The sequence below is a fragment of the Ptychodera flava genome, chromosome 3 (assembly GCF_041260155.1).
Source record: "Ptychodera flava strain L36383 chromosome 3, AS_Pfla_20210202, whole genome shotgun sequence".
NCBI classification, from domain to species: Eukaryota; Metazoa; Hemichordata; class Enteropneusta; family Ptychoderidae; genus Ptychodera; species Ptychodera flava.
The window spans coordinates 42,467,222-42,485,779 of record NC_091930.1 but is presented as its reverse complement, the minus strand read 5'-3'; the positions used below and the strand labels follow the sequence as shown (position 1 = coordinate 42,485,779).

Here is an 18,558-nt window from a genome sequence, read left to right as displayed (position 1 = left end):
GGCCTGTGAGTGCAAGCGCGCCGTTCTAGCGGTATTTACACTCGTGCCGCGGTGTATTCGGCTGTGCCGCCGAATACACCGCAGCACTCGTGCAAATACCGCTAGAACGGCGCGCTGACCGGCCATGGTGTTCTGTCATAATATGGAGACGACCTTACATCCATAACTCTATCTAACCGTTGGTTTTCCACTTTACAATACAACTGTGTGTATACGTTTTGAACATAGAATCGACTAGGTAGCCGAGCTGAGGATTGTTATCTCTGAATCAAGGATATCCCATTAGCATAAATTGCTCCAAACCCGAGAGAGCCGTACTGTAAATGATTCTATGCAATCACACAAGATGGCACTGGGTATGCCTCTCTCCTAAATAGCTTTGTTTCATCGCTTATAACTCCAGGCTTCTTTATTGTAAACCACTAACGAAAGTGGCGATTGTAGTCAGTGATGTGATATCCATGTTTATGATTTGAAATGTCAATGTAATGTGTTTGAGTCATGTGCTCAGTCAGTGACGTAGCTTAATTTTGCTATAATACTGACGTATTGCAGAAGTAGCATGACGAAGCGCTGCCTCTTGAGTAAGGCAGCCTGTTTAGCCTGGCTGTGTATGAGGCCAGCGCTGTTGTGAAGAGCGCCATGAGGTCTCAGATTTTGTTTAATAAAATTTTCAGATATATGGAAGGTGGAAGATCAATGCACTGACCATTACCATACAAGGTGATTATTGAACAGCAAGTATTGCCTGACATGTAAATGATTTGGTCAGCTAGACAAGGCAGACCACTGCTATACTTAGTAAGACTGTTCGTGACATTACTTGGACCCCAGATATGTGACGTCCGCTGAATAATTTTTCATGCCCTGGATGTATATGTAGTAAAGTAAAAAGAGCGTTCCAAGCGACCAGATCGTATGACAACCAATGAAAATACTACTTGTCAAGATCATCTTCATTACCGTTTTATCAATAAATATAGCTTGATTACGAAGCTACAATCTTCAAATCACCACACGTGGTCATCCACAAATGTAGATTGTGTGAAGTAAAGCCATGGTTTTAGAATAATTTTTAAAAGTCAATTTAACAGCGTACGGGAAATACCCACATAATCTGTAAGGTTTGAGTAGTACACACCTTGTGCCGTTTAAGTCTATTCCAGGGTAATGTCCTTTAGGTGCCAGGAAACTATTGTCCAATAGCTGTCGCTCCTCGGTTGTTTACCCAGCCGGAACCATAGTTCAGTTGTTCTATAACTGCGACTATTCCCGATAAAAGTTACATTACTTGACCGCTGCCATTGGGATGAACAATGTTGCCTATTTCAAGGTCATCTCTCCAACCAGATCTTGTGATGTTTTTAATTTTTATACTTGATTTGTTTATACTTTTTCTTCGTCGTGTTTTATCTATATATCTTGATAGGTTTCGAAACCATCAATCTTCCAATCACCAAAAAAATAAGTTCATGCAAGGCCATATTTTGAACACGTAATCAAAATACCGTAATACCCGGCATTCAAACCATTCCCATCAGACAATCGCCCATGGGCCCATTGTTTAGAAATTGCCTACATGTTGTCCACATGTTGTCCACATGTTGTCCACACCTGACACCCTATGTACATTGTGTCGCAATCATTGTATCTACCTGCCCTGCCAGGGTCTGTATAAAACAAACACCTTGAAATGCAAAGAGTCATTTGTTAACTGCAAACGTCTGAAGGCAGCTAGATTGACGAAGACGGAATGCATGGCTTTAACTCTGGCAAGTGATTTTGACTATCTGTTTCATCTTTATTTCCTATATATCTGATTTACTGAGTAATCGTTCAAATTAGTGGCTAAACATTTTACCTGATAATGTCGCACTTTATATATCACGGTGAATTTACGAAGTATGTCGAAATAAGATTTTTACGAGTATAAACCTAAAAAGAAAAAAAATTGAAAGTTTCTAAGAGTGGCAGAAGAATTTATGTCATTTTGTATCCATATTGCTATTGAATAACATTTTTGGCCGAATAAGTTACAAAACTGTATGGCAAGTTTAAATCTTTTGAACATTGCATTGAAGTAGTTGGCACCTCAAAATTCAACGACTTAAATTTTCGCCAAAAACTTTCCTTACGGAGATTTTAACCATTTACTTTGCCATAAAGAATAGGGTGGCACTGTGCAAAATTTGGTACTAGAGAAACAAATACACCTGAATTTACCGACACGTGAATCTTTAATCTATAATGGCCGCTATCCGTGAGTAAACTCAATGGCAACATTAAATTTCGATTTCTCCAAAAAACGTTAGATATTCCATGTGCTTCATAATGAGCCTGCACACTTGGTAGACCAAAATGTATATTGAGGGTCCCCGAGGGCACAAACTACCTCAAGGTGTCAGAATACCTACTGCGTCACACGTATTTTCCCGAACGAAAATAGTGATTACATCTATTGCGGTGCTTTGTTCATTTCTTCAAGTCACCCCACCCTGAAAACACAAAGAGATTCTACTTGTTTGGTCCTGCGCATGCGTTTGTTAGAGTAACAACGTGGTAGACGGGCTCCGCTGAACCTCCGTGATATTCTCATAAAAATAACAGTCCTGAGTATAAACCATGCCACCAAGGCAGACAAAAACAAGTAAAAGTGCCGCCAGTAAAGGAGAATCAACTGGAAGAAGGGTGGACGAGTTATTAGCAGCGGGAAAAGACCGAGCTGATGCTATCCAACAAGCTGATGTGCTGCAAGATGGCGACTTGGACTTGGAAAACATCGTGCAACTGTAAAGTGATGAAAGACTTGAAATGATTCTGAAGCTTCTGCTCTCCATCAGGAAAGACATTGCTCGAATAGACCCCATCGCCAGACAACTAAGTGAGACTAACCAGAAAGTGACAAATTTAGAAGAATCATTGGAATATACTCATGGACAAATTGACGAGATGAAAATAACCTGCAAAGAATGCCGCAGGAAACTGAAATGGAGGAGCTAAGAAACAAGGTAACAATTCCAGAATCCAAAATTCATCAAACAGAAGGGAAAAAGCGAAAACAACGAGAAGTCATGCGCGGACTTTGTCAGAAAATACATTGCTAATCACATGAAGGTGAACGGAATAGAAGAAGATGTTGCAATCCAACGAGTACAACGAGTACCAGCTCAACACTCAGATTAGGAAACCTAGACCAATCAAAGTCGCTTTTGTTGACGCGAGCATTGCTCGCAAGGTGGTATTTGCTGCCCCAAAACGCCTCAAAGACAATCCATTTCAAGGCAAGAATATCTTCATCACAGATGATGTTACAAGACGGGTAGTAGATGAAATGAAACAGCTGCTCGCGTTCCGAAAAAAAATTGAAAGCAGAGCATCCCCACAAAGAGCTTTATTACACCTCACTCATTCAGCGTGCACTGCCAATGGTTAAACACGACTCAGGGACATGTAAAAGAACGTGACGATGCCCTCTGCGAACTTGATGATGCCCTCTGCATTTGATATTACATGGATGACGTCATTTTACTTACTGCGCATCGTTTCTGCGCATAACAAATTGTCGTTCGCTTGGTACTTGCAGTCGGCAACTATAGCTGCGAAACGTCATGCATAGCGACAATACTTTTGATGCAAGTAAACAGCAAACGAACGAAAATGGCAACAAGGAATGCAATTTCTGTGTTCAGCGACTATGCAAGCAAGAAATTTGGATACGCCACCGAGGAGATCGGCAAACTTTCAGCGGCAACCCTAAGCTTAGACTCGGCACTGACAACATTTTACGCTGAGGTCCGGACTAAGAAAGGCAAACTGTACTCGAAGAAGTCTTTGTGTTGTGTCTTTGCATGTTTGCTTGTTCGGTGTAGTAAAAATAATAACACATGAGAGCTAGGGCAATATCACGATTCATTGCCTGCCCTCGGCCTGGTGGTCATGAACAGAACAGAAGTAGGCGAACAGAACAGAAGAGAAGTAGGCGAATTAACCTTAACTTTTTAGAAGTTCCTGAAAAAAAAGCGAAAACAACGAGAAAGTCATGAGCGGACTTTGTCAGAAAATTTATTGCTAATCACATGAAGGTGAACGGAATAGACAAATTCTAATCGACCATTACCAAGATCCAGATTGTACAATAATATGGGAGGGGGGCTTAAACTTTACAATTGGCAATAGTTTTGGATAGAACGGGAAGCAATGTACAACCATGGGAAAACTCAGTAGATGTGTTTAATAGTATTGTTGATCATTTCAGGTTGGTAGATGTATGGAGAATGTGCCATAATAGTAAAAAGCAATTTACCTGGAGAAGACGGCGCCCTTTTGTACAACAAAGACGCCTAGATTACTTGTTATTTCAAGCGAGTTACAAACTTTTGATAAGAAGACTGAGATTATCCCTGATCTTAGTTCGGATCATTCTTACGGTTTTGCTTCTTTAAGTTTCCCCAATCAAATTCATGGCCCATCTTACTGGAGATATTACTTTAATTACTAAGCCGGGCAGGGACTGTACGCTTTTAAGAATGGGAGACCCTTTTCTCTTATTAATGTGGACACTAAATTAACTTCTAAATGTCTTGCCAAGCGACTTGAGAAAGTTCTCCCCGACTTGATTGGTCAGACCCAAGCTGCTTTTCTTAAAGGACGTAATATCTGTGATTATATCAGACTTATTGATGATTTTTTATCATTTTACAAAGGAATACAACATACCAGCCCTTTTGATGGCAATAGACTTCGAAAAAGCTTTTAATACAGTTAACTGTATCTATGTGTTTAGGGTTATGGAAAATTTCTTACTTTGGACCATCTTTTATTAACTGGATCAAAGTATTTCACACAAATATCGAAAGCTGTGTTATGAATTATGGTTTTAGAACTTGTTATTTTGAATAAGGTAGGGGAGTAAGACAAGGAGACCTTTTGTCTGCAATGTTGTTAATTTTGGTGTTGGAAACATTGTTGTTATCTATAAGTTCCAACAAAGATATTTCTGGTGTAAGAATTTGGGATCAGAGATCAAAGTAGCAGCTTTTGCAGATTATATGACTTGCTTCTTATCTGATGAGGCATCTGCCACAGATTTATTTAAAGTTTTTGATATTTTTAAGGAGTGTCCAGGACTGAAAATTAATGTTGAGAAAACTGAAGCAAAGTGGCTGGGAAAATGGCGGAACAGAAAGGATAAACTGTTCGGGGTTAAGTGGCCCACATCTACTGACAAAATTGTAGGTATTTACTTCTCCTATAATTTAGAAGAAGCAAAGAGTTATAATATTACGAATGAACAATTTGAAAAACAATCTCAGTACTTGAAAATGTAAAAAGTTGTCAATGTTTGGTAAGTTCAGATTATAAAAACCTTTGGCAACTCACAATTTATCTTCGTTTTCAATAACATAGCTGTTTCAAAAGAAGTCATCAAGGAAATTCACAGGATTATTTACAATTTCTTTGGGATGACAAAGACAAAGTTGCAAGGAAAGTTATGATAGGAGATGTGGGCCAAGGTGGATTAAAATGCCGAACTTGTATATTATTAAGAAACATCAGAGAATTCAGTAGATCAAACGTTACTTAAACCAAGATATTAAACATCTTTGGAAACTATTTGTTAAGAGTAAACTCAACTCATTTGGAGGTGAAATATTATTTAGATGTAATTACAAAACTAAGAGTATTCAAATTCAGTTCTCAAATTTTTCACTGCAATTTAATCACGCCGTAGCATAGAACAGTGCAGGGTGTCATCGACAGCGTGTTCCGAGACAGAGTATCGACTAGTCTACAGTGGAGTCACTCGACTTGCGCAATACCAGAGTAGCCTAATATGTTCGAAAAGCAGCGTGTCAAATACTTCCGTTGTTGTTGAACTGAGCACGTCTCCGTTAACGACTGCGTCCCTCGGCCAAATCTGACTATTCACTACGTTCTTGATCTTTATTGCAGTGCAGTATGAGCAAAAGTCGGACTGTTTTACATTAAAATCGACCTTTTCGCACATTGCCGTCTTTTTTAGGTTCGCTTTTGTGGACCTCGCTTGCTTTTTCGACGGTACTGAGCGCGAGCGCCGGCTTTGGTCTGCTGGACATGTTTGCTGTACCGATACCTGGGAAGTTCAGAACGCTTAACATAACGTTGAAGATAGAGCATGCGCACCTCTACCGCCAAGCCTATACATAATCTCTGCGTGTTTATCAAAGATATCGTGGTCGGTAATTCGCGACCGTTAAGACAAAAGGGAAATAACGGCACGCGGTGTAGCTGATAGTTTGCCCTTTTAGTAATATTTCAAGAATTTCTCGGTACGATGTGACCCAACACTTTTCCCTCAAAGAAAGGCCACATGTCAGTGGTTCGAAATTTGAAATAAAAAAAATGCTAAATGGACCTTTGAACCTGAGTCGCATCGTTAATTCAACTTTCACGTCACCACTGCTGATACATTTAGAACAACATAAGTGTGTTTCTGGTATTTCGTGTTTTTTCTCTTTTATTCTTTTCTTTACTTCCTTTGATTTTTCTCTTTCATTGCATTTATCAGTGTCTCATGAAGTGTTGATTTAGGAACGAGAAAAGGATGAACAAACTATTGATACTGCACTTGCTTGCATCTATCAACTTTGGAAGATCCCTGTCAAAAGCGGGTAGGTGTGGCAGAGTTATATTCCAAAGGGAAGGCGGAAAAGTCACAGTTTAGTTTGTGGCATACCACATGTTTATTCATCGAACTCGCGGTGAACATTCCCCAGACCGATTTAGGCGATGGGACCTTGAACAGTCTTGTATAAGTCTACCTGTTCGAGAGCAGTGGCATCGCGACCTCAAATGGTATTTTCAAAGGTTATTCCTCTTGGGAAAAAATCTGAGAACAAAGGTTCTGGTAACGTGGCCATGCGTGTAATGTCGCCTGTACCTTTGAAGCAATCGCAGGTTGATAAAGCACAATGCACAAAAGCGACAAGAATCAGATAAACAGAGCAAGATATTAACGGGAGGGGTCGTTGGAACTCTGCCCAAAGGTTGCCGGGGACCACTACGACCAATATAAACACTGTGTCCAGGGTACATTGGCGATTGATGAACCTAATAACATGTTTATTAACAATAGATATCGTAAAATTTAAATGTTGCAGGTTTGTTGACGTGATACTGTCCATCCATGAATACATTGTTTGTAGAAAGGAAAGTCGCACACGCCCAGTTCCCACGACCTCCTCTCTATAAATTACTTTGGCACAAGAAATTAAAGCTCATCAACAAAACTATAAGGTTAACGAGGGGAATCACTCGCTGAGCTTAAGGCATTTGGCTCCTTTCTCTGAAGAAACTGGCACTTTTATGACAACTGACGAGACACTCGCCGAGTAAGGTCCTATTAGTTTAGTTCAAGTGCATACAACATAGCACATCGAAAACAAAAACACAGAACCGCATGAGCATGTTGCCTGTTATAAAACACCTATTATCTGGTGCTTTTTAGGGCTGCTACAGCGCTCGTTTACTACACGATGGCCGGCAGCGAAACCACCAACACACTGCTATCGCCCAAAGCCTAAAAACATATAGAAATAGTGACGGTCTGTTTTTGATTATCGGAAGTAATAAGAGGGTACCAGATTCTATAACTCGAACAGGGCTAGGACATAAGCGATTTTAACTCCATCACTATTGCGTTAATGTATATCCGTGCGACCTTTTAATCAACAGAATGAGACTACTGATAAAAACGGAGAAAAACTATAGGATGTGACAGTGTGACAATCTAAACAGTAACGGTCACTTGCAACATCAAGCGGGGAGAAAACATGTTAAATAGCTTGGCCATTATTACACATTATCAATAATATTACTTGACAGTTACACTTGTGTGTACTTGTTAGGCAAGTGCAAATAAAAGAACTTTGAGAGAAAGCCATTCTGGCTATTTATCTATGTCAACGTTACCCAAAGCCGTCTCACACTCATTTCATTTTTCTCTTTTCTTGTCTCCAATGAGCAGCAGCTGACCAAACATGTGATCTTTCACTATCCGGGGAATCTGGGAGTTTCCACTCGCCAGGGTACCCTGAAGATTACGGTACAAACACTGATTGTTCTTATTCCATATCGAATGAGGATAATAATAAAGTCATAAAGGTAAGTGTATTCACTTGTGTCTGAGCGATAGGGAAATCCCTTCTGGTCATGTTACTGGTTAGACTTGTCAACCGTTTCTTGAGCCTTTTTTCTTTTCTGTTGTGGTATAGTCTCAGGCACATACGGGGGGAGCGGGTCGAAAATACCGAAGGCATGACCGCCAGTGCTGAAAGCACGACGGACTGTTATGAGCGGCCGCGCCCTCGATCGCCGACATCAACAGAGGAAACTGTGTTGTAACCTAACGCAGCAGAAATGATTGATAGGTGAAGCGGATCTTAGGTCAACTGGTCATGCTGGAAACAACACCAATGCAACATGGCGAGAGCGAAGCAGCTTGATTATAGGGAAGCCTTAGAGAAACTTTTATTTTCATGCTGCAAAGACTTTCAGATAAGCGTACAATTGTTTTTATTGACGTTTATGTTTCTGGAAAAGGTGTCTTTGTGTAACGGCTCTATTTCGGGCCAAGACAACTGCCGTCGAAGTCAGACAGAGGAATTGTTGTCTCTTAGATAAGCTGCGCGATTTTGCGTGTTCTTAGTGTGAAAGAAGTGGAGGGGTCCGTCACACAAAATCAGAGGAAATGTTCAAGTTTATACTGAATAAACGGATAAAATTGTGGATTCAGTGCGCGTCTAATAAGAGCAACTGCTATCAAACTCAAGACAGGTCGACACTTACACTTATGAAGTCTATGCAAATGTTTCTCTCGGCCTCTGCCCTGTTCAAAACGTCATGTCCCATGGATAGCTGCAAGCCATCCATTTAAGCGATAACAGTCGGTTTTGCCAGACATTGGTCTTCCACTGTTACTGCAGAGACGAAAATGACAGAATCGTCTGTTGATAGTCCAGTTCTTGTAGTAATAATATGAGGGCAACAGTTGTGCAGTTGTTTTCACAACTAGGGACCTTTTTTTTGAAACAAATGTTCATTCGTTTTATTTGCATTGCTGTTGATGTGTGGTCAACTATTGGTTGAGGGGTCATGAGATCGTGTCCTTTTCAAAACATGTACACGACCAGGCGTCTTGTTGATGACAGTTTGTTAGCAACTAAATTTTCAAACCTATTCTGTTTTTATGAGTATATTTAGACGCCTCTTTCGCCTACCTCTCAGTGGCCCTCGATCGCATCGTGAGATACACATTGTAAACCCGGCCTATGAATTGGTCTATCGAGTCGATTGTACATTATGAATGTGCAATGCGTCTCCTACTCGACCTAGTTTGTTGTGGAGTGGGCTGGGAAGGTCGGTATATACATAGCACTAGATGGGGACGAGAAGCCCATTTTTCTTAATCCACCTAATTCATTGCCCTTATCTCGCTTCACAAACAGTCCTATTTGTATTATGGCATCACAGATACTGACGGTATCATGTCCCGGAAGTTCTCCAGAAGGATAAACATGCATTTTGTTAGTGGTATAGTTTCTGATTCGTTACATGTTGCTCCTATCTTCTTGCCTGTCCTATTTATGCATGCATCAGCCATGAAAAGAAATTTAACTGGACTACTGTTATAAAGATTACTGCAGACAATGGCTTTTGTAGACATAGTAACACTCTCCCGGCACATAACCCGTCGACCTATTCCTCATAATATGATTGCAGAAATGACGATATTACAAACATGCACAAACGTTATCGATGTTAGAAATCCAACCGTCGCAGATATATAAAGGAAACGGCACAGCGACAGCTCCATCTTGCTGCGAACTAATGCGTATTTATGTCTGTATTTTCAGCTCACCTTTCAAACTTTTCTAGTAGAGGGGTCATCAGATGACTGTCAAAATGACTATTTGGAAGTTTATAATGGGGATGACGCAAATCACCCTCTGATTGGGAGGTTCTGCGGGGACGAGCTGCCAAACACAATCTATTCTTCGGGACCGAATCTCTTTGTTATTTTTCATAGTGATCATTATCAGTCTAAGAAGGGATTCAATGTAAACTACATAGCTATTGATTACAGATATCCAAGGGCGTTTTCAGGTAGGAATCAGTATATTCTTGACATTGTAGTATACATGCAATGTATTGCTCGATGTCACTCAAACCTCTATGGTAGACTTGAAGGTCTATTTCTATACCACAGGTGGACAGACTGCCAGACACAAATATGTCTGTCTGTCAGACAGACAGACAGACAGACACATACCCATATATACACATACAGACACACAAAGATATAGATAGATAGTGCACAAACATATATAATCAAGTACTGAGAATGTTCATTACTCAAGTTTAAGGCGCCAAAGTGACCTTTGAATTGATTTTCTCTCAAGTTTCAAAGTTAGAGTAACATCTCCTGTTGTTGACAAGTTGTGGCTACTTTAGAATTTCTCTTACTTGCAATCGACAGCTGTTTTTTGCCGGCATTTTTAAAACCATGGTACAGAGCACCCTTTTGGAAATACTCCTCCGCATTATTCACAATCATTTCACCGAAGTATTAAAAAGACAATAGGAATTCAAAACAAAACCTTGCAAGGAAGGAGATGAATCACTAAAAATTCCCTGCATCGTTAAATTTCACCATGAACAGAGTAAAATTCACAGGGAGACCCATGCATGCAATATCGGGATAAGTCCTACCTAGAACTAACGGGCTGCCTTGAAATGAAAAAGTTGTGAGGACTTAGTTATGAGTGATATCACAATATACCCGGTACATACAACCTTTAAAAGTCGTTGTTGTCATTATCATTATTTATTTAAGAGACCTATGTGATCTTACGCTTTACAAGTTTATATATCAGCACATTCTGTGTAATGTTTCTACATCAAGTAATGGTTCAGAATCGTCTTAGTATGTTTCTGATCTCTATTCCAAATATGAACGTTTCTATTCGGCGCAAAGAGCTCTGCAAACACGTCGAAGCTAAGGAGAGCCTATACTTAATTTATGCTAGGTCACCGAAATGTTAAGTCAGCGGTCACATACGTCCCGTCAAATATTTGTTTCTAAAATTTCCTACTAATCTACACTAAAGGTCGCACATTCGAACATAGATATCACATGTATTGTGTACTGAAATTGAAAGACAACTAGAAATACCCATCTGAAGATCGCCAGCAAGCATAGAACGTGACTACGGTTTTCAATATTTTTTCAATCTGATTCTAATTTGAAACCTGTGTAATACTACTCCTCTAACGTACTCTCGATCATTTTAACTTGTAATAATGTAATCAGTCTGCAGGGATTTGACCGCTAGTTCAGCATACGGATATATTCAATCTCACGCGGACTACCCAAGCCCAAATTACCCAATTGAGTCGGTGTGTGTTATCACAATTCAGACTACTGGAACCTTTACCGGTATTTGCCTCCAAATCATAAACGTCAACATAGAACAGAGACGCTCTTCAGATGGACGTAAGTGCTGCATTAGGTATTTGTTGAAGACACTTTCGAGTGTGATCCGACTGTTCACGGCTAACCGTGTTTTTTAAGTTGCGATTTATATTCACGAGCCGCAATAAAACCCAATTGCTGATTTGCTATCTTGTTAATCAAGAATATCGATACATAAGTCATAACGTTAACTGTCTTTGCAAGTACATTTCCCATCCTATTTTACACGCAGGTATGTGGCTGTCGACATTTTTCGTAATTTGTTGACATTGCTTCCTTGCTACCAATGTGCGTTATCCTCAAACACTTTGATTGATACATGCTCTTTATGAATACCACACACCTTTCTCTCTTGGCATCGATGGACAACCTTTCGAAAGAACGGGTGGTGTCTAATTGGGATTGTATCCCTTCCACCCACATGAACTGAATTGTGTCCTATGATCGCTTGGCAGAATGCCTGCGAACGGACGAACACATAGTGATCAAAGACAGCGCCCTGGGAAACGAGATCGGAGTTATCTGTGACATGGATACACAACTTGAAGACTTGTGCTCGTCAGACACTGGAAGTATGGTCATCCAATTTTTCACGGAAAGAAAGAGAGTCCATCATGCATCCGGGTTTTTGTTCCGCTATGTACAGTACTCAAGACCCTGTGAGTCATATCAGTGAAATATAATGTATCATTTGATGCAATACTAACTCAGATCGGAGTTAGCTATTGCAATGAACAAATCTTAAAATTTATAATGTTTACCTTTACATAATGCCTCTGTGACTTACTTGAAGAGCGAACATTTTCAAAAAGCAATCATGATAGCAACCAACAGTACTCTTAACATGGACAAATGTAATGTTCTAACCTTGCTTAATCGCGGATATAGTACCATCATTTTTATGTCTCGAACAATCGTGCCGCTCTCTTTGCCCTATCAAATATTATAGTAAATGATATTATTGTACCTTACAATGGGGAAGTCTGAGCAATGACATTTTTCTGCCCGGTCACAATGTCGCCACTTGTTCAAATGAAATTGGCAGTAACTTGCTCTCTATAAATTCATCAAATTGATTTCAATTTGCTATTACCACAGCTACGCCAAGCGAGTGTCCCTCTGATCAAAACCTGTTCCTTTGTGGAAATGGAAAATGCATATCATCATTTGTTCAATGTGATGGTAATAACGACTGCGATGACAATACTGACGAGCAAAACTGTGGTAGGTTTTTCCTGCTTTATTTCCTTTCTTTGATTTTTTCCTGATTGCTCTTCTTCGCTACAGTTAAACTAGCTGTCTTAGTTTTGTATATATATATATATATATATATATATATATATATATATATATATATATATATATATATATATATATATATTTGCGCAAAATGTATCAAAATGCGTACATTACTATGAAGTACCGAGGAATCGGTATATGAAGTGAATTGGCTGGTCTTTTCTGTAGAACTTGGGTGGGGATTGTCTTTCATTGCATATGCCGGGGGGGGGGGGCTTCAATATAAACGTCACTGGGCTAACCCATCCTGTCATAGTAAAGACATTTTCCATGCCGTGATGCAGGACTCTTCTATATTCATTGGGCTTCCTAATTACTTCTTGTTGAAAGAAAATACTTTCTGGCTACGGACGTAGTGTATTCAAAGGGTAAACAAAAACAGATGATGGTGAAAGTCCTGCGGGACCTCACGAATGCCACCCGACAGAGTCAAAATCGTCACTCGTAGACACAATCCAAATAACATGAAACGTAATAACCATTAACCGTAATGTGTTACCAACAACGTAGACTCGATGGACTTGTGAATTTTTTTGCCTCTGTAGAGTCATTGTTTTCATAGACTGGACTGATTGACATAACGCTTTGTTATTATGATATACAATGTTGCATGAATAGTTGCGGTCCCCTAAAGTCTAAAATGTCGCAACATCATGATAAATGTCACTTGCAAGCAGATCCATGATTTTGTCTTGCATTGAACCTCGTTCAGGCCAGGTAGTGCGGGCCAAGTACATCTGCGGTTTTTGGGCGGCATTTCTCAATGCGTATAAATTTTCCAAGACCTGATTTTTTTGCGTATTTTAGAACCATTTTTCGTAAAGTATGCTGGATTTTGCGTTTACGGACATACTATAATAACACAAAATATTTAAACTACAAGGTAATAATATAGTTTTACACTGAGTCTCTCATTTATAAATTTAAGGTAAAAATCCTTTCATTTCTATTTGAAGATTGCCCAATGCAAGAAACTTAAGTAACAGATAATGTTAGCATCGGGCACTGCAATTATATATATATATATATATATATATATATATATATATATATATATATATATATATATATATATATATATATATATATATATATATATATATATATATATATATATATATAATGTGTTGGCCTTTTAGTAGTTAAAATTATTTTTTATTTTGTTTCATAGGAAAATGTACGCCAAGAAGTTGTATAAACAATGCTTCTTGCATCGAACAAGTTAAGGGATACATTTGCGAGTGTGCCAGTGGTTTCCATGGGCCACACTGCGAATATGGTAAGGTGTGATTGTATAGTTAACATCGGACTTTGGCGTTTACTGGTATTGTCATGGCCTGGCATGACACGGCCTGGTACCACACGTTATTCCTCAGGTGTGTCGCATGATGTTTCAACGTGACAGTGTGCGCAGCTGGCAAAAAGTACTGCAAATGAATATAGGTTAGAAGAATGTACCAATTATGAAGTCAGCAAGTATTTGTATCAAGAAATAGCGTTTAATTAGAATACAATGTGTAATTGTTTTTGGTAGAGGTAGATTAAGTAAGTGAGTTGACATAAATTGTAATAAATAAGTAATGCAATTCATTCAGAAAAGAGGTGATTATCAGAGATCTTAAGTTATAACCAAGGGTGGGTTTTCATATTGTTAATAAATCTATCAATCTTATTTCTACCAACGTGTTCTTCTTCAATTACCGGGATTCTCCACCAGTTTTAAAACAGTTTCTACCTTCACTGTTTGTTTTACTAGGGAAGAGCCTTAAGCTGCCTGTTGCGAACAGCAGTCGTAAACGTCGATAGAATTAAGATTGATAGCCTTATTTACAGTACGGTAATTCAGTCTGAATTATAAGTTAAGCACTCTGATAATCGTCTCTCTAAATGAATTTCATTTCTCATGTATTAAAATTAAGTTTACTCTCTTGCGTATTCTACATTTAATCTTAAAGTAGTGCACATTGTTTTCTAATGACACACCATCTCGTGATACAACGCATTGCTGACTCTTCATAATTTGTTGATTCTGCAAACTTATATTAATTGCCAGTACTTTAATTGCCATGTGGGCACATTGTCAAGTTGAAGCATCATGAAGCACACCTGAGGCATAACATGTCGTACCAGGCCGTGTCTAGACTGACAGATCCTTCGCTCGAGGACGCTCTCCACGCTCCCCTCCTCTTACGACTGGGCGCGGTCTTTTACATGCGGTGGGGATATGAGAGAGTTTGGTCATGCCTTCAGCTGCTGCTGGTCGCTAATACATGTGAAGGTATGCAGCCTGCTATTGATTATTTTAAAAAACTAAGTCCTCTCTCTGCATAATAAGTGTGCTACAGTGTCAATCAATAACGATTTCAGCCACCAGTCTGTCAGCACCATTTATATAACATTGTAGTTAAAAAACATGCACACAAGGTAGGACCTCTCAAGGGCCTGCCTTTACTTCGCGTACAACACAATTATAAGTTGCTCTAAATACTTTCTCGCTGCCTCCGTGTAACAAGCAAGGTAGATTTAAAGAACGTAAAATCACGATCGTTACTTGGCAGAGTTCTTGCGTCACTGTGGAAATCAGATTGCTGGTAATTACAACATTTTGGTTGCCTTTTGTTGACATTACAGGAAATAGCCGGAGTCATATATTAATTTTTGATCATGCACGTAGCTTACTGACATAGACCTCAGAACTGCCAAAACATTTGTTGACGAAATCTGATTGGTCGCAACAAAATTGTGTTGCCGGTCAGGAATGTTACAGACCGCGTCCAGACTTACAGGGTATATAGAGAGCGCCCTTGAGCGGCAGATCTTTCAGTTAAGGCCGTGTCGTGCCGAGCCCTGACGTACAGGGCCGTGACAGTACAAGGGGCGGCAAATGAACCGCAGTTAAGACATTGGTGACAAAATCTGAAATGCTTATACTACCTTACAGTGTTTTAGCATACTGTGCTATTGCTATGCATAATTAAAATTCTATATCAGTAATGCGCTGTCAAATGATATATATTTTATGTACTCGTTAACATGGAATCCTTTTCAACTTTGCTAATTGGTATGATAATGATACGTCGAATATATAGTTCTTGGTTGTCAAGACAAGGAGTGAATGAGTGAATTTTTAATGATGTGTAAAATACTTTTAGTTAGTGATAGAGAAACGTCAAATTCCATAAGGAAATTATGAACCTATTTGCACCGCTTGCACGAGTGGTTTACTGAATTATGCATTTGTGTCTTCAGCCGTAAGAAATCACATTACATAAAAGATTGGTTTTCATAAGTCGTAATTGTGACTTGCAGAAATCGCAAAAACCGATGAGTGTTCGTCACAGCCTTGCCAAAATGGCGGAACATGTATAGACGGCACCGGAACGTTTACGTGTACTTGCGTGAAAGGATTTGAGGGGGAAAACTGTGAGCACATAGGTAAGCATTTTTGTCGAGAGCCTGTGACTGGATTTGTTTGTGTGTTTGTTTGTGTTATTTTGGTTTTTATTGATACTTCCAAGCCACATTTATAGGTCTATACCGCAGTCAATATAATGTACTTTATTTATTTTCAGACACGTGTGACGAGGATTATATTCTTGTTAGATACATGGTAATTTTGTCACCAAATCACCCCCAAGAATATAATACCTACACATACTGTAGCTATAACATCACGGCACAGAAGAACAAACTGATCGAGGTGAGTTTCATTTTGTCCTGAGTTCAAAATGACTGTGACTGCTAACACAAACCTTAAAGTTTAAAGCTTTCGCCGACGAAATATATCATTCCTATTCTGTAAGTCAAGTTTTCATTCCAAGTCTCTTTCGCCTAGATCACCAATTCACGGTCACCAATTCTCTTTTATGCAATACCATATGTTGCGAACAACCCCTGTCCTTGGTGAATCTTTTTCTTTGTAATTGTATTTGTTCAGTCCATTTTAGTGAAATTCGGCACGTTTTGCCAGCCAAATTGTAATTTCACGTAGTGACCCAAAATATCATAACGACGTTTCTATTTCTAACGAAGCCATATTGAAGGGCAGGTGATAGCCTAGTTAAATCTGTTATGTTAATATATTAGTTATCAACACGATATTTAAGTTTTGATGACCTATCAGCCAATAGCCTTATAAGTACAGTTGTCTTGTTAAATGTTTGTTTTTAGGTTTCTTTCATCGAGCTTGACGTAGAAAGCTCCATCGGTTGTGGAAAGGACAGAGTGGCTATATACGATGGTGCCAACATACACAGTCCTTTACTCGGAGTCTTCTGTGGGACTCAAAGTCCAAATCGCCTAACGACCAGTAGCAACAAAGTCTTTATCCTATTCTTGTCGGATGGGACTGTCACGGCAGGGGGCTTCGAAATAAAGGTGGTCTCCATTGCTGACGAGGGTTACCTATCTCGACAAGAACTGACTACACTCGTGAGTTAATGCCCATAAAATTTGATTAATATCGTTCAGGTTTATGTGGCCGCCCGGGCAGTAATTATCGAGACGCTGAATGGAAATACGCCACAATAGAATTTTAATTAGTTTTTCATATTAGATTTATTAAAATATTATTTTCATTCTTTATCATATAAACCTTTGCCCATATTATTTCAACAGCCATATGCAATATGTCCATTGGTGTTGTATGTTGCTTCTTTCCTTCCTTCCATACAGTTGTAGAAGATGATGCAGTAAAGGCACCAGGCGGTCTCATACAGCTGCGCAGGGAAGATGCTGACAAAAGTTCTGGTTCTCACAAACTTTCATTGACAAGTCAACAGAATATTCTTCTGAAATTCCTTAATGTAACCCTCTCGGCAGCACTCGATCCAGGTACTTTTTAATTTGCCTCTCGTTCTGCTGTTTTGAAGTACAACTTGCTCTAAATTATGAGAAGATTAACTGTCATATTTTTATACTCCAGTGTGCTTATTCAAAACTATTTTCCCCTTCAAGAGTTGATCGGTGTTTATATTGGATTGGCAATATCATGTTATATACTCTTCATCAAATACACAGATCCGGCATGCAACATTGATGTAAACACTGGGAGAGATGGAGCAGATATATCGGACATTAATAGTATCAACGATATCAGCGTCACCGATGCCAATGAATGCTGTGAGTTATGCAGGGAACAGCAGAGTATTTGTAAGTCGTTCGCTTACGACAAGGTATACCAGCACTGTTGGTTGAAAAATGAAAACACCGCGACCAACAGCATCAGACAATTTGACTCAGGTATATTATTGGGTTATTATGTCGCCATTCATTTTCTTTTTTGCCATCATCTGTTTGGACATATACCTTCTTGTCACTTCCTATATGTATTTGAAATGAGCATATAAACTTATTTGAATCGATAAAAAAATAAACTTATATCGGTCATATCGTTAATGAAAAAGTAAACGTTTTTATATTTTCAGTAGACCATCATGAGAGTTACAGTTCTTTCCATAAATACAGTCAAGCGATATAATAAATTGTTGGTCATTCAGGCATTACTACACGCTACATTCTTTCTGTATATCCATTTTCATTTTTCACAGTGTCATTATGGTTTTGAACACAGACGTTCTGGGTATTTTCTAATATATTCATTTTTTTAAATGAGTAAGAGAGTCAAAGAAAGTAGCAAATAAGGTGTTCATTGAAAACCAAACACCGAAAAAAGTAAGAAATACTATCCTATTTGAATTGATGTAAAGAGCGACCTTGTAACATCAAATAGCATAAACAAGTACGAT

General features: G+C 39.0%; 1 protein-coding gene across 1 annotated transcript; it reads left to right on the top strand.

The window, feature by feature from the left end:
• The first annotated feature begins 3,133 nt into the window (after positions 1-3,133).
• Positions 3,134-18,034, top strand: LOC139129313 (tolloid-like protein 2). The gene is made up of 12 exons (XM_070694950.1): positions 3,134-3,281; positions 8,003-8,142; positions 9,894-10,143; positions 11,351-11,533; positions 11,968-12,171; positions 12,611-12,736; positions 13,983-14,090; positions 16,121-16,246; positions 16,384-16,511; positions 16,982-17,242; positions 17,486-17,644; positions 17,831-18,034. Exons 1-11 carry the CDS (start codon positions 3,134-3,136, stop codon positions 17,489-17,491), a joined length of 1,680 nt encoding a protein of 559 aa, XP_070551051.1. The 3' UTR covers positions 17,492-17,644; positions 17,831-18,034.
• The last annotated feature ends 524 nt before the right edge of the window (positions 18,035-18,558 follow it).

Coding starts and splice junctions, on each gene's coding strand:
- LOC139129313 (XM_070694950.1), top strand. CDS start 3,134: ATGTTGCAATCCAACGAGTACAACGAGTACCAGCTCAACACTCAGATT. Junction 12,737..13,982: donor TACTGACGAGCAAAACTGTG/GTAGGTTTTTCC, acceptor TTTGTTTCATAG/GAAAATGTACGCCAAGAAGT. Junction 16,512..16,981: donor AGAAGAACAAACTGATCGAG/GTGAGTTTCATT, acceptor GTTTGTTTTTAG/GTTTCTTTCATCGAGCTTGA.